The following is a 16,004-nucleotide window of genomic DNA, read 5'->3' on the forward strand; positions in this document are numbered from 1 at the left end:
AAGATTCCTACCTCCAGTTAATCACCAGAAGCCAGAAGTGGAGCTGTGGGCCAAGTAGTAGAGTGCTAGCCTTGAGTGAAATATCTCAAGAGACAGTACCCAGGCCCTGAGTTCAGGTGCCAGCCCTAGTACAAAGAAAAAAAGGAAAGTAATTATCTGGGATGCAGTTAAGAGCACTTAGTGGCATATTCATAGCACCATATAGTTGTATATTAGAAAATAATAGTATCTACCTCATACAATAATAGGATGATTAATATGTAGAGTTGTATAGGAGTGCTTGCTTAACTAAAGTCTGTACCATCAGCTAATGGGAGGCTCAGTGTTCTCAGGCTCCATGACTGACTACCTGCCCATTTCCTCACTGCAGATACTGATGAGTGTACCATCTTGGTGGGGCAGGTGTGCCAGTTTGGCCAGTGCCTCAACATAGCTGGCTCCTTCCTCTGTATCTGCCAGGATGGCTTCGAACTCACAGCCGATGGGAGGAATTGTGTGGGTAAGTCTCCCGATGGTGTTTTGAATCATTTCAGCCAGACCTCAAGCCACAGTCACTTGCAGATGGCACTTTTTTTTTTTTTTTTTTTTTTTTTTTTTATTGTAAGCAGATGGCACTTTTGAGTGGGCCTGGCTTTATCTGATACCTGTGTGCATTTATTTTAAGGTATAATAATAATAAAAACAAAAACCCTTGCACATCACAGTTTCATAGGGTGTGCAGGTTAGGGTGAGACTGTCTGAGAGATGTAAGTCTTCTGAGACAAAGAATAGATTTGCTAAGTGGATGCCACAGAAATCTTGGAAGGAGCCTGGCGCTGGTGGCTCACGCCTGTAATCCTAGCTACTCAGGAGGCTGAGATCTGAGGATCGTGGTTCAAAGCCAGCCCGGGCAGGAAAGACCGTGAGACTCCTATCTCCAATAAACCACCAGAAAACCGGAAGTGGCGCTGTAGCTCAAGTGGTAGAGCGCTCGCCTTGAGCTGAAGAGCTGAGGGACAGCGTCCAGGCCCAGAGTTCAAGCCCCACGACCGACAAAAAAAAAAAAAAAAAGAAATCTTGGAAGGCTTCTTGCTTCCCCTTGCCCTCTGGACTCTTCATTCTCCACCTTTAACTCACCAGATAATCACTCCCTTGATGCTCAAACTGGACCCCAAATTGGTATTGGGAGAGAGGGCTTATCACAGGACCCTCAGCCATCGTGGAGTGACTGCCAGACATTGGCCCCAGCCCCAGGTGAGCCCTCCACCTCCTCTCTCACACTGGGGTTCCCTCTTTGTTTTCCCCAACAGACACCAACGAATGTGTGACCCTTTCAGAATCCTGCCTGCCAGGCATCTGCCAGAACCTTGAGGGCTCCTTCCGCTGCAACTGCCCCCCGGGGTACCAGGTGCAGAGGGAGCATTGTGTGGGTGAGTGTCCAGTTTCATGTCCTAGCCTTGGGAGCAGGGAGGTACCTCTGGGCCTCTGTCTCCTTGTTTGTAAGCTGAACACAGCTTACAAGCCCAGCAGGAAGCATGGCTACATATGTTGGTGGCACTGTTATGGTTGCTTTTAGATTATTGACTACAGATTTTCTCTCCAGGTCTCCCACAGAATTTGTGGGCCCTATAAAATGGACACAGGCTCTTCTCACTCAGTAATTGACCATGATCTTCCCTGGTGTAATCACCCACAGGGGTAACTAAGCTAGATTGGCCTGACTTGACCTTCACTGGTTCTTTCATAAGGCTAGACTTATACAGTATAGGCTAACTTGGACCAGACTGATCTAAGTAGATGAGCTAGCCTCATACTGTCTAGACTAACCTGGAGTGAACTGATCTCATGACCTCTGGTCTAATCTTTTTTTTTTTTATTATTATTATGAGAATACCATACAGAGGAGTTACAATTACATGGGCAAGATAACGAGTATATTTCTTACCAAGCATTGTTGCCTCCTCTTTGTTTCCCCTTCTCATCCCTTCCCATACTCCCCCTCTCCCCCCACCTGATCTTCCCCCCACCCCCCCATCTAGTCTAATCTTGCATTTGGGCTAGCCTTGATCTGGGCCACTCTGGATCAGTCTGGCTTGAAAAATGGCCTCTCTTGGATATAAGTAGTTTAGACCAGTTTAGCCTGGTCCCTTTTTGGCTTATTCTATCTGGGATAGACTGGTACAACATGAATGGACTCTGTCTAGTAATGGCTAAATTTATCCAGTCTCAATTAGACTTGCACAGTTTTAAGTCTCTAAAGATGATCTTTGAATTTTAATTGGGAGGCTGAGATTGGGAAGAACCAAGTTTGAGCCTAGCCTAGGCAGTAATAAAAAAGCTGGGAGTGGTGGTGCACCACCTATGCAAGAAGAGTAAATAGGATTGCAGTCCAACTGGCCCAGTTAGACCATATTCAAAAAACAAAGCAAGATGGGCTGGAGGTGTGAATCTAGTGATGGAGCACCTGTCCAGCAAGTGCAAGGCTCTGAATTCAAACCCTAGTACTGCTCGCTCCTCAAAAAGACAATGGGAGTTTGGGATCATGTTAAATCCTCAGGTACTCTACCCCACTTCAGCCCCTAGGTATGTGAGAGCTGGACCTCCACCCCATCTATACCTCCCAATAGCCAGATCCTTCCCCTAGGGTGGGAGTCTTGTACAATCCCAACTCCTATGCCTGTGTGTTATCACACGTGTGTTCACATACATATGCTGGTACCGGGGCTTGAATTCAGGGCCTGAGTATTGTCTGTGAACTGTTTTACTCAAGGCTAGCACTCTGCCACTTGAGCCACAGCTCCACTTTTGACTTTCTGGTAGTTGTAGATAAGAGTCTCATGGACTTCCCTGCCCAGGCTGGCTTTGAATTTTGGTCCTCAGGATTATAGATATGAGCCACCCATGCCTAACTCAGTCCCAGATCTGTCTTTGCCCCTCCAGATATTGATGAATGCTTGGATGAGCCTAACATCTGCCCCTTTGGGACCTGTATCAACAGTCCTGGGAGCTTCACATGCCTCTGCCTACCTGGCTTTGTCCCTTCTGAAAATGGGCACCGTTGCTTTGGTAAGCCTGGGTCCCAGAGTATATATATGCTTGGCTTAGAGAAGGGAGTAGGGGTGTATGTTGAGGAAGGATCAGATCACCCAGAATTGGGGGCTGTAGAAGTGGCCAGATGAGCCACTTCTACAGAGGGCTAGCTTGGCTATTCTGGGCTAGCCTGGTCCCTTGAGCTTAGGTTGTTCTGTAATAATTGGCTTCCCTCAATGAGTAGGTTTTGTTCAGTCCAAGCTAGCTGAGCCCACTGGGTAACTTCCTCTCTGTTGGGCTAGCCTCCGCCAGCATGGGCTAGCCTCAACCAACTTGAGCCAGCCTTTTCTCTCAGGCTGAAATACAGCTTGCAGTTCTACTCAACTAACATCTTTCTGGGGATCTGGGCTCACTAGAAGCCATGTCCCAGCCTGACCATGAGCACTTTCAATTTGGTGGACCTCTAGATAGGGGCTTTTCTGGTTGAAGAGTAACTGGCTGAATTGGGCCATTCTTCCTGGCACAGGGGTACCTCACAACAGAAAAGAAGGGATTCCCATCTGTCTATCCAAAGTCCCAGGGATGATCTTCATTGGCCCAGTGTGGGTTATGTGTTCATTTCTGGAGGCAATCACCATTCCCTGGGGTATGGATAGTTAGTGATTGGCTGCTAGTAGGACCAGCACTGCCCCTTTACCTGGGGTGGAGGGGTGGAGGAAAGCAGAGCAAATGCACACAGCTGTGGGCATTTAATCATCTTAATAGAGCTCCTTACCTCCCACCCCACAGACACACGACAGAGTTTCTGCTTCACCCGTTTTGAGGCTGGAAAGTGCTTGGTGCCCAAGGCATTCAACAACACCAAGAGCCGATGCTGCTGCAGCAAGAGGCCTGGGGAGGGCTGGGGTGACCCCTGTGAGCTGTGTCCCCAGGAGGGCAGTGGTTAGTGCCTGTCCTGCCCTGATCACTTCTCTAGCCACCCGTGCTCCTTTCTTCCTGCATTCTTCCTTACCATTTCAGGATCCTGGAGACCTCACTGGGTCCTGACAGTAACTCACTTCCTTTCCTGTCCAGCTGCTTTCCAGGAGCTGTGTCCCTTTGGCCATGGAGCAGTGCCAGGCCCCGATGACTCCAGAGAAGGTGAGTCCATCACCCACTAGGAGCCACTCGGCTCTGCCTAGACCCAAGTCTCAGGCTCCCTCCCAACCTACAGGTGGCTATGAGGCTCTCACAGTGGCCAGTACCTTGTCTCAACAACTACCGCCTGCAGATGTGAACGAGTGTGCAGAGAACCCTGGCATCTGTGCGAATGGCCTCTGTGTCAACATGGATGGTTCCTTCCGCTGCGAGTGTTCCTTCGGCTACAGCCTGGACTTCACTGGCATCAGCTGCGTGGGTGTGTGACCAGTCCGTCCTGCCCTGGCCTCTATTACCTTCTGCTTCACTCATCCTCGCCCTGAACTTCACTCATTCTTTCCCAATCTGTGTCCTTGCTCATTCGTTCAGATATTGACTTGTTCATTCAGTCACTCATTCAATTACTCTACCATTTCATTTATTCCCTTATTTGCCACCTAGCTTCTTCATTCATCAGTTGATCACCCATTCATTCACTACCCATTTTCCATTCACCATTCACTCTTTAACCTACTTATTCATTAATTCCTTCACTGGCACTCTCATTCATTCATTTATATACTCATTAACTCATGTACTTGTTCACCTACTTATTTGCTAAATGTCTCTCACTTATTCACCTAGTCATTCATTCATTCCACTGTTCATCCATTCATGTACTCATGTACTCATTAAATCTTTCAATCTTCCACTCATTCATTAATTTACTCCATTCTCATTCATTAATTTTATTTATGCCTTTACTCCCTGGCTCACTCATACTCATTCACTTACCTGCCTGCTGTTGACTCTACTCATTCATCATTCATTCACTCATGCCAGCTTGGTAGGCAGAGCCTGCAGCCCTGTCCAGTCTGTGGCAGGCAGCAGGGAGGATGAGTGAAGCTGGGGGCATGGTCTTTGCAGGCACTGATCACTCTTTTACCCCAGCAGACACAGATGAATGCTCCCTCGGTCACCCTTGTGGGGAAGGCACTTGTACCAATGTCATCGGAGGCTTCGAGTGTGCCTGTGCTGATGGCTTTGAGCCTGGTCCCATGACAATCTGTGAGGGTAGGCTGCTGCTTGCCCAGTGCAGTTGGGTGATGGGGACACCTGCGGGGGAAGTAGGGGAGACTGGCCTGGAGGAAAGAATAGGGGTCCTGTGGGCAGACCCTGATTAGCTATGCCATCTGTCCTGGCCTCCACAGACATTGATGAATGTTCCCTGAACCCTCTGCTCTGTGCCTTCCGCTGTCTCAACATAGAGGGCTCCTACCTGTGCACCTGCCCAGCTGGCTACGCCCTGCGGGAGGATAGGGCTACATGCAGAGGTAGGGTCTGCACAGGCCAATGAAGGGCAGAGCCCCCAGTACTCCCCATCCTGGTAGTCCTCATTGTGTGTGGGGAACCTGAAGACCCCTGAGTTAGTTATAGGACAAAGGGCAATCATGGTATAAGGCCAGACTGAGCAAGAGTTAGCAATACTCTGAAGAATACATTTAAAAAGGACTGGGGTGTAGTAAGGTAGAAGAAGGCTTACCTAGCAAGCTGAGGCCCTAAGTTCAATCCCCAGTACTGAATGAATTTTTTTTTTTTAAGCTACTAACGTTAGGCCCCAAACTCTTGACCTCATCTAGTCCTTATCACTCTACCACTTGATCTACAGAGCTACTTCCTGTTTGTTTTTTTGAATAGCTTATTGGAGATAAGAGTCTCACCGGCTGGCCTTGAACTGCCATCCCCAGATCTCAGCCTCCAGATTAGCTAGGATTACAGGAGTGAGTCACCAGTACCTAGTGGCCCTGGGAATTTGATTTTCAACACTTGAGCTTTTTTTTTTTTTTTTGATGGGTTGTTGGGCCTGAACTCTGGGCCTGGGGGCTGTCTCTCTGCTCTTCAGCTCAAGGCTAGAGCTCTACCACTTGAGTTACAGCACCACTTCTGGCTTTTTCTGCTTATGTGGTGCTGAGGAATCGAATGCAGGGCCTCATGAATGCAACGCAAGCACTCTATGACTAAGCCACCTTCACAGTCCCTACAACACATGAGATTTTGGGAGACACCTCTTTTTTTTTTTTTTTTTATCAGTCCTGGGGCTTGAACTCGGGGCCTGGGCAGTGCCCCTAGCATTTTTGCCCAAGGCTTGCTCTACTACATGAGCTACAGTTTCTTCTGTTTCTTTTTTGGTATTTAATTGGAGATGAGTGTCATGGACTTTCCTGCCCAGGCTAGTTTGGAAACTCAATCCTCAGATCTCAGCCTCCCAAGTAGCTAGTACTACAGTTGTGAGCCACTAAAACCCAACTACATTATTTTATTGACTATATTGTATCACATGGTCCAACATCCCCCTGGGCCCAGAGTCCAGCAGGACAGCAGGGGCAGGGCATGCATCTTGGAGAACATGTGATCATATCTTGACTTTTTTTTTTAAACTGTCACAATGGAGGAGGGAAGTCACTTTGACATTTGCCCTTAGTGTCAGGGCGAAAGACCCTCAGCCTGGGCCTTGCCCTCCCCGCCCCCACCAAGAGCTGTTCTGGAGACCAAGGGGAAGGCCTGGCAGAGTCACATATCCTAATGTGGGCAGGGGAGGTGGGTTTGGGGTGCAGCTCAGCCCCTTAGAATGGCCAGGGACTGGCAATGTCCTCCTGCAAGGACAGGCTTCATGCAGCACAGCAGGGACCTCCCTGTGGTCCCACTAAGGTGTCAGTGACAGGGAGTGGGGGGTAAATGGTCTAGTTCCTTTCCCTCTGGGACAAGGCTATAGGGTATCAGGCCTTGACTGACACTTGTCTCTGGTCATCCAAAGATATAGATGAGTGTGCAGAGGGACTGCAGGATTGCCACGCTCGAAGCATGCTGTGCAAGAATGCCATCGGCACCTTTACATGTGTCTGTCCTCCAGGAATGAGGCTCCAGTCTGGATCTAGAGATGGCTGTACAGGTATGAGGTGCTCCTGAGGTGGCAGGGAACTCGCTTTAGGGGAGTAAACTCAAAGACAGATGCTGTGGGCAGACCTAAGCGGGGAGACTGTTCAGGGTTTAGAGAGGATGGCAAAGGGGCTCTGCCTCCCCTTCTGACCTGCTTCATCCCTCCCACCTCAGATGAGGATGAATGCCAGGAGCAGCCCAGCCTCTGTGCCCCCGGCCGCTGCATTAACACAATGGGCAGCTTCCACTGTGAATGTGACCAGGGTTTCCAGCCCAGCCCTGCCCTCACTGAGTGCCAAGGTAAATATGGAGACATGTATGTTGGTTGGCTGCTGCCTCCCACTGCCTGTCCCCCCCAACACCTGGGTGATCCATGAGGTAGGGACAGGACCAGGGTTGGGAACACCAGAAGGCATGCAGGAGATGTTCTGTGCCAAACCTGAACATCACACACAAATATGTCCTGCCAACAGAACACCCTGGATGAGCCCTCTCTTCCCCCTGCCTGTCTCCCATTGCCCTTTTCTTGGCAGAAACTCACTCAGATCTGGCTGTCCTCTGCTTTCCCACTTCTGGGGAACTGAGCCTTGCCAATGAGCTGCAGGTACCACTGTCCTGGTGACCTGTCTGTCCCTGTCTATCCTCACATTCTTCTCTCTTCCCTCAGTACAGTGTCCACCCAAGATCTCAGCCCCACAATGTAGCTCACTCCAGAGCAAACTCAGTTTCTTGTCCCCTAAGTCCCAGCCTAGTGTTGGGGTGCCCAAGCCAGCTTCCTTTCACTTGCTTCACCATTCAGTCTTCATTGGGCCCTCTACATTGCCTGCCTGTGTCTGGATGTCATTGTTCTTTTTGTGTGCGTGCCAGCCTGAACTCAGCCTGGGAGCTACCCCTCAACTTTTTTGTTCAAGGCTTGTGCATTACTTCTTGAACCACAGCCCTACTCCTGGTCATTAGCTGGAGTTAAAAAAAATGTCTCACAGAGGGCTGGGAAGGTGGCTCAGTGGTAGAGGGCTCACCTTGCATGCATGAAGCCCTGGGTTCGATTCCTCAGCACCACATAAGCAAAAAAAAAAAAAAAAGCCGGAAAGTGGCACTATGGCTTAAGTGGTAGAGTGCTAGCCTTGAGCTGAAGAGCTGAGGACAGCCCCTAGGCCCAGAGTTCAGGGCCTATGACCAGCAAAACAATAATAATAATAAAATCTCAGACTATGTGCCTAGGCTGTCTTTGAACCTCCTCAGATCTCAGCCTCCTGAATAGCTAGGATCACAGGCATGAGCCACTGATCCTCAGCTGGATGCCATTTTCCTGCCCTGTCTGCTGTTCTGTCCAGCTCATCACTACCTCTTGCCCCCACCCTGATGTTCTCTGGAGTCCCTTCTGCCCCTTGGCTGTCCTCCATTCTCACTGTGCCCAAAGGATGCTGACCTTTGACCCCAAGGGAATTACTGATATCTGGGTGAGTCTGTGGCTTCTGTCCAGCCCGCTGAGGGTGTTCCTATGACCAATAACAGTGACTTAGAAGATTTCACCCTGTGCAGACATGCCTAGCTGCCCAGTCCCCAAGGATGGGGTCCAGATCTGCAGAGGTCTCCACCTACTATTCTCACCTTTTCCTGCAGACACTCGGCAGGGGCTCTGCTTCACCGAGGTGCTGCAGGCTGTGTGCCAGGTTCGGTCAGGCAGCGATGAGACTGTACCCTGGGCTGTGTGCTGCTGCGGGGGTGGTCGGGGCTGGGGGCCTCAGTGCGAGCCCTGCCCCCTGCGTGGCACCTCTACTTTCTGGAAGCTGTGCCCCCATGGCTCAGGCTACACCACCGAGGGACGAGGTAGGTATCTTTGGTACCAAGTGTGATGTCGTGTGGCAGTGGTGTGTGTGTATATGTGTATGCATCTTTGTGGCTAGTATGCTGTGTGCACACATGCACATACTCTAGGGAGTCAAGCAGCTCTGTGAGCTAGTGAGTGTGTTTATGTGTACAAGCTGTCAGTGTGGGTTCCTGGGCTCTGTGTGCAAGCTTACTAATTGTGTGTGTGCGTGCACACACATGCACACGTGTTTGTGAATGCTAGTGAGCACAGGAGGTGGGGTGTGTCCCTTTTATATACATTGACTCATAAGCCTGTGTGTGACTGTGAGCACATCAAAGCACTGAGCCAGTGTTCATTTTCTGTGTGTGCAGGTGTATGTGTGTGTGAGATGATTGTGTGTTCTCTATACACTTGTTTTGGTTTTGGTGCTGGTCTGGAGACTTGAACTCAGGGCCTGGGCACTGTCCCCAAGTTTCTTTTGCTCAAGGTTAGCACTCTTATCACTTTAGCCACATCTCTTCTTCCAGTTTTTTTGGTATTTTCATTGGAGATGAGAGTCTCAAGGACTTTCCTGCCTGTGTTGGCTTCAAATCATGATCCTCAGAACTCAGTCCCTGAGTAGCTGGGATAACATGTGTGAGCCACAGGCACTGGCAATGTTAATGAGTACATGTGAGTTGGTGTGAGTCTTCCAGGAGTTGGCATGCATTGTCTGTATGTGCGTTCTTGTTTATGTGTGCTAGAGAGCACAGGCCGGAGTAGGTTCTGAGCAGGTGGATTGGATTAGCAGCACCTGTCCCTGGTCTACAGAATGAGTCGGCAGGTGTGTTCTGGATTCTAGCCAGCATGGAAGGGTAGGTGCAAGACTGTATGTATGTAGCCATGAGTGAGCATTAGTCACACTGAGTGTGTCCATGAGGGTGACAGGTTATCCGAAGTGGCCAGTGGTGACATGGCAAGGCCTGGGGGAAGAGGAGCCTGAGGTACAGTCCTGCAGCCCTGTTGGTGGATGGGGTTCTCATGTGACATGTTATGTGTACTTACATACATTGCATACATATTAATGTGGACTCAAGAGACATTATGGGTAAGGCTAGAATGTGTGTGTCTATGTGTGCAGTAGAAGGAGTTTCAACAGCGCATCCTGCTGGCTCAGGTACAACCTGCAACCTGAGTTCAGGAGTCCAGGGCAGAGAAGGAAGACTGGGCTTGCCTCTGGGGCGAGGGCTGGTGGGCAGAAGGAAGGAGGCATGCCTGGGTGACAAAGCATAGCCAACCAGCACTGCTCTGCTTGTCCCCAGATGTGGATGAGTGCCGTGTGCTTACTCACCTGTGTTTCCATGGCGAGTGCATTAACACCGTTGGCTCTTTCCACTGCCACTGCCAAGCTGGGTACACACCAGATGCTGCTGCCACTGCCTGTGTGGGTGAGCCCCACCCTGCCCCTAGCCAGATCCCTACAAATAGCTCTCTGTTCCCTCCTCCCTGGAGCCTTCCAGGTTCACAAACCTTGGTTTTCATTTACAAAATGGTACCCTTGCTGGAGGCATGGCTTAAGTAGTAGAGCAGCAGCTGTGAGCAAAGTGGGCCCACATTTTAACGTAACAGAAAATGTGGGGGTGGGGGGCGACAGAAGCAAAGATTTCTTGGCTTCTCTGTTCAGCCACATCCCCGCTCTCATTTCCCCCTATTATTTTTAGTTCTTGCAGTTTTATTTTTTAGTTACATTGTGGAGCAAATGTTTATCTAGGATAGGTGTTTATCCAACCCCAGGCATGAGTTGGCTCTTGTTTTTTTTTTTAAATAAAGTTTTATTGGCACAAAGATTTTGCTTTGCTGATACACCTATTTGTTTACACACCTATTTGTTTACTCACAGCAGTTGTGAAGGAGCTACTTTTGTGATAGGAAGGCTGCACTGGCTCCCTGTGACTATGACAGTGTGCCCAGCAAAGCCAAGCCCATCCATGTTCATCCCTCTTCATCAGGGGGAATTTGTTCTAAGGCACCCCTACCTCAATCATCAAAATCCGGGGCTGCTCTCAAGTCCTTTCTATAAAATGGTACTGTATTTGTTATGTCAGACTCTTCCTATATACTTTTACTTAGTCTTTATTATTATTATTAATTTTATTATTAAATTATACTTTTATTAGTCTTGATTTGCTTGGTTTAAATATTTTGACTTAGGCAGTCCTGGAGTTTCAACTCAGCAGACTTGCTACAACAGCACTGGCCTCCTTGAGCCACTCCTCTGCCCTACTTTTATTCATTTATTTATTCATTCATTCATTCATTCATTTATTTTTGTCGGTTGTGGGGCTTGAACTCTGGGCCTGGGCACTATCCCTGAGCACTTCAGCTCAAGGCTAGAACTCTACTACTTGAGCCACAGCACCACTTCCAGTTTTCTGGTGGTTAATTAGAGATCAGAGTCTCAAGGACTTTCCTTCCCTGGGCTAGCTTTGAACCACGATCCTCAGATCTCAGTCTCCTGAGTAGCTAGGATGACGGGTGTGACCCACTGGTGCCTGGCTTACTTTTATTTTTTTATCTTTTAGATTTTTTGGGGGGGGTTGGGGAGATTAGTAGAACTTGAACTAAGGCCTTAAGCAAGTGCTCTACCGTTTGGACCACACTTCAGTGCTTGACCCATGCCCCCAGCCCTTTCCTATATACTTTAAATCAGCTTTCCATGACAGAATGGCTAACTCAGTGTCCATAATTATTACACTATATTGCTTAGGGGAAAAAAAAACTTCACATTGAGTAACATGCATTTTTTTCCAAATATTTTCCATCCATTGAGTCCACAGGTAGTAAGGGAAGGCCATCTCTATGTACTATTTTTATAGGGAAAAAAAGTCACTTCCTGTGTAGGTATGTACACAGGTTTTTCTCTGTGTGTGTGCCGGTCTTGGGGTTTGAACCTCAGGGCTTGGGTGCTGTCCCTGAAACTGTGTGCTCAAGTCTGGCGCTCTACCATCTGAGCCACAGCGTCACTTCCAGCTTTTTCCGAGTATTTTATTGGAGATAAGACTCTCATGGACTTTTTTTTGCCCCACTTGGTTTCAAACTGTGATCCTCAGATCTCACTCTCCTGTGTAGCTAGGATTATAGGTGTGAGCCACCAGCACCTGGTAGTACATAGTTTTGGATGTTCAGAGTCCCCTGAGAAGTGGACCCAGCCCGAGTACCCTTCCCCATCTCTGGCAATGTTTACTTCTTCACACCTGCCTTACCATCACTACCCCACCTCCCCACCTAGATGTGGATGAGTGCAGCCAGGACCCCAAGCCCTGCCCCTTCCTCTGCAAAAACACAGATGGCAGCTTCTTGTGTGCCTGTCCCCGCGGCTACCGGCTAGAGGAAGATGGCAGGACATGCAGAGGTAATGTCCTTCCCTCCACACACCCCGTGCTACCCTTTCTGTCTCTGTTCCCTACTGTCCCATGCCCTTTATACCACTCCTGCCAACCCTGCCTAGCTGCAGCAGGTCCACCTGAGCCATGCCCCTGAGCAGCTGCATATTTTGTGTCACAGATCTGGACGAGTGCTCCTCCAGGCACCACAACTGCCAGTTCATCTGTGTCAACACCATCGGTACCTTCTCCTGTCGCTGTCCCCCTGGCTTCACTCAGCGCCACCAGGCTTGCTTCGGTGAGTCCTTGTACCCATGTGTATATTTTTACACACACAAGAGCAGGTTGGCACCTAACCCTAGCCTTCACACATTTGTTTGTAAAATAAGTACCAAACTTCCCTTTGGGTGCTGGCTTTTGGGAATTTAGGGGAGTTGGGAACAAAGTGCCTGCTTTCTTGGTGCATACATCTAGTAGCTTGTAGAATCTTTTACTTCCATATTCCAAAGACATGGGAGGCCCAACCTCAGAAGTCTGACTAGGACTCAGGTCAGCTCCCTTTCCCTTGCTCTTGACAAGTCTCTGCTAGGATTTCCTCCTAGAGCCTCCTTGTAGCTCCCCTCCCTGTGGATGACACACACAGTCCTCAGTGGTTCAGTAGCCAGAGTCACCAAGCCTCCTTCCTCCTTCCTCCTCCTTCTCTATCTCCATCTTTCCCTTCATTTTTAAAAAATGGCTGAGATGGTAATTTTAGTTTTTAGTTTTCACAACTTCAACTATTATCTTTAGCTGAATAAGTCAATTTATGAGTACAATGCATCTTGATCAAAGTCACTTCTCCCATCATTCTACCCTTCCCTTCATTTTTTCAAGACAGGGTCTCTAGGCCAAGCTTGTATCCCATGTTGGCCTCAAAGTGAAGATCCTCCTTCCTCGCCTCCTTAGTGTTGAGATTACGGGAGTGTATCACCACACCTAGCTTACCATTGCTGTTGCTGCTTTATTCTTTCTTTTTTTTCCCCCTCAAGGTTAGCGCTTTACTATTTGAGCTACAGTGCCATGTCTGTTTTTTTTGGTAGTTAATTGGAGATGAATCTCAGGGACTTTACTGCTCAGGCTGGCTTCAAACTAAGATCCTTAGAGCTCCTGAGTAGCTAGGGTTACATGTGTAAGACACTGGTGCCCAACCACCATTGCTTCTAATGTCTTAAGGCCCTAAGGGAGCCAGATCAAGGGGTCACCAGTAGTCAGGCTCCCATTAATCCACTCTGCCAGAGCCTGTTCAGCACCTAAGTGTGTACCAGCCAGTGTTTCTGACCAAAGCATGACAGGTTATAGGCCACAAGCCAAGCCCTGTTCCCTGGCTACTTTTGTTAACAAAGTTTTGTTTGCACACAGCCTTGTTTACTTTGCCTGTTATCTGTGGCTGCTTTTGCATTGCAGTGAGAGTCCTATGTCTTACAAGAGAGCCAAAGGTATTTACTCTCACCTGAGCATAGGTGGCTCATGTCTATAATCGTAGCTACTAGGAGGCTTAGAGTTGAAGATAGCCTAGGCAAGAAAGCCCATAAGACTCTTATCTCCATTTATCACCAAAAAGCCAGAAGTGGAGCTGTGGCTCATGTAGTAGAGCACCAGCTATAAGCAGAAAAGCAAGGGACAGCACCCAGGCCCTAACCTGGGTTCAAATCCAGTACTGGCACACAAAAAAGAGGTTTACTCATCATAGAAACATTTTTGTAGAGCCTTGCTATCAATCCTGGGAATAAGGACTAGATGTGGTAGTTCATGCCTATAACCCCAGTACTCAGAAAGCTGAGGCAGGAGGAAGATCTCAATTGAATGCTGAGGTAAGGGGTGAATGACTTACCCAAAGCAACATAATGGGCCAAGTGTCTCAGTGGCATGAAGCTCCATACTCATCCCCTAACCCCAGGCACCTGCCCATCTGTCCTCTGCAGACAATGACGAGTGCTCTGCCCAACCTGGCCCATGTGGCACCCAAGGCCGCTGCCACAACAGCCCAGGCAACTTCCACTGTGAGTGCTACCAAGGCTTCACCCTGGACAGCTCTGGCCGCAGCTGTGAAGGTAGCACTGGACTTGAGTAGGGTCTAGGGTGGGGGCAATCCTGAGGATCACCAATCCAGACATACTCGTGCTCTCCCTCTCTCTCCCCTCTCTCCCTTCTCTCTCTCTCTCTCTTTCTCTCTCTCTCTCTCTCTTTCTCTCTCTCTGTCTTAGATATAGATGAATGTGATGGGCCCCATAGCTGTCACGATGGCTGTCAGAATGAGCTGGGGGGGTATCGCTGCAATTGCCCCCAGCACTCTCAGTGGGCCCAGTATGTGGGTGAGTGGCAGGGGCTGAGAGGAAGGGGGATACGTCCCAAATTGTTCTAGAGTAGGCACCTAAGAACTGCCTCTCTTCCAAAAGTTGTAACAAGCTGGCTTTTCTAAAAGTCAGTAGGCCAGCATGGAAGATCTCCCACGGTCAGGTAGTCCGGGGGACAACTGAGCAAGCATGGCATAGGGTTCATGCCTATTCCCTGGGGAGTGGTGGCTGGAGGGCTCTGTTGAGATTCTGAGACTATACCTGGGATTACTGATAAAGAGTGCCGTGTGGGTACAGTATAGATAGAATGCTGTAGTTGATTTAATGATGTTTGCCATGGGTACAGCAAATAGTGTTGTGATTAGTGATGTCTGCTATTGATGTAGCAGAAAGAATGTTGTGGTTGATCCGTGATGTCTGCCATGAGTGTGGCATAAATAAAAAATAAAAAATGGTCTGGTAGATTTCCCTATGTCTCCCATGGATGTAGAAGAAAGAATGAAGTGCTTGATTATGAATATCTGCTATGAAGCCAGGCACCAGTGGCTCACACTCATAATCCTAGCTACTCAGGAGGCTGAGATCTGAGGATCGCAGTTCCAAGCCAGCCTGGGCAGGAAAGTCTGTGAGACTCTTATCTCCAGTTAGCCACCAGAAAAACCAGAAGTGGTGCTGTGTCTCAAGTGGTAGAGCACTCGCCTTGAGCTGAAGAGCACAGGGACGGCACCCAGGCCCAGAGTTCAAGCCCCACAACTGACAAAAAAAAAAAGAATATCTTCTGAGCTTAATAGAATGATGTGGTATGGTCAGTTCCTAATGTCTATCATGTCTACCATGGATACAATGGAAAGAATGACATGGTTAATGGATGATGTCTACCATGGGTGTTTTAGAAAAAGCGTTATGATTGATTTCCTAATGTCCACAGTGGGAAGAAGAGTGTGATTCATCAGTGATCTCTACAACTGGTTCAGCAGAATAGTATGGTTGATTATACTGATAATCTGTCGTGTGTGTAGAAGGAAGAATGGTATGGTTGATTAATGATGTCTGCCATGAGTCCAGCAATGGGCAGTTAATACTCGCATGCTACATCTTTACAGCAACTGTTACAGAGGTTCTATTGTCTTCTGTCCCCCAGGCTTCCCAATATTTTCACTGCCCAAGGCCTCCCTAACAACAACCTCCCAACAGTCCTCCCCTAGCCTGGCTATCAACCTCAGCCTTTACAAGAACCTATTGCTGAGGCCTCCTTGTCACCTCTTCTCAGCTGTCTCCTTCAGCTCCCATCATTCTAAGCACTAAACACTCCTGAGGTCTGTGGCATGGATACCCCACAGTCCTGCTGCCTCCTAGGCACTGCCTTCCTTGTCCTCCTCTGTCTGTCTGTCTGTCTGTCTCTCTCTCTCCTCTCTCCTCTCTCTCTCTCTCTCT

General features: G+C 48.7%; 1 protein-coding gene across 1 annotated transcript in view; it reads left to right on the forward strand.

Moving 5' to 3' along the window:
• Positions 1-16,004, forward strand: part of Fbn3 (fibrillin 3) — a 58,282-nt gene that overhangs the window by 38,691 nt on the left and 3,587 nt on the right. The window contains 16 exon segments of the mRNA XM_042693805.1: positions 371-499; positions 1,290-1,409; positions 2,920-3,045; positions 3,799-3,951; positions 4,084-4,149; positions 4,280-4,405; positions 5,080-5,199; positions 5,337-5,459; positions 6,941-7,075; positions 7,237-7,362; positions 8,686-8,892; positions 10,177-10,302; positions 12,144-12,266; positions 12,419-12,535; positions 14,199-14,327; positions 14,481-14,588. Of these exon segments, the coding sequence (XP_042549739.1) occupies positions 371-499; positions 1,290-1,409; positions 2,920-3,045; positions 3,799-3,951; positions 4,084-4,149; positions 4,280-4,405; positions 5,080-5,199; positions 5,337-5,459; positions 6,941-7,075; positions 7,237-7,362; positions 8,686-8,892; positions 10,177-10,302; positions 12,144-12,266; positions 12,419-12,535; positions 14,199-14,327; positions 14,481-14,588 (2,034 nt within the window).

This window comes from Dipodomys spectabilis, unplaced genomic scaffold, assembly GCF_019054845.1.
Source record: "Dipodomys spectabilis isolate Male_0828 unplaced genomic scaffold, ASM1905484v1 ptg000173l, whole genome shotgun sequence".
Taxonomy (NCBI): Eukaryota; Metazoa; Chordata; class Mammalia; order Rodentia; family Heteromyidae; genus Dipodomys; species Dipodomys spectabilis.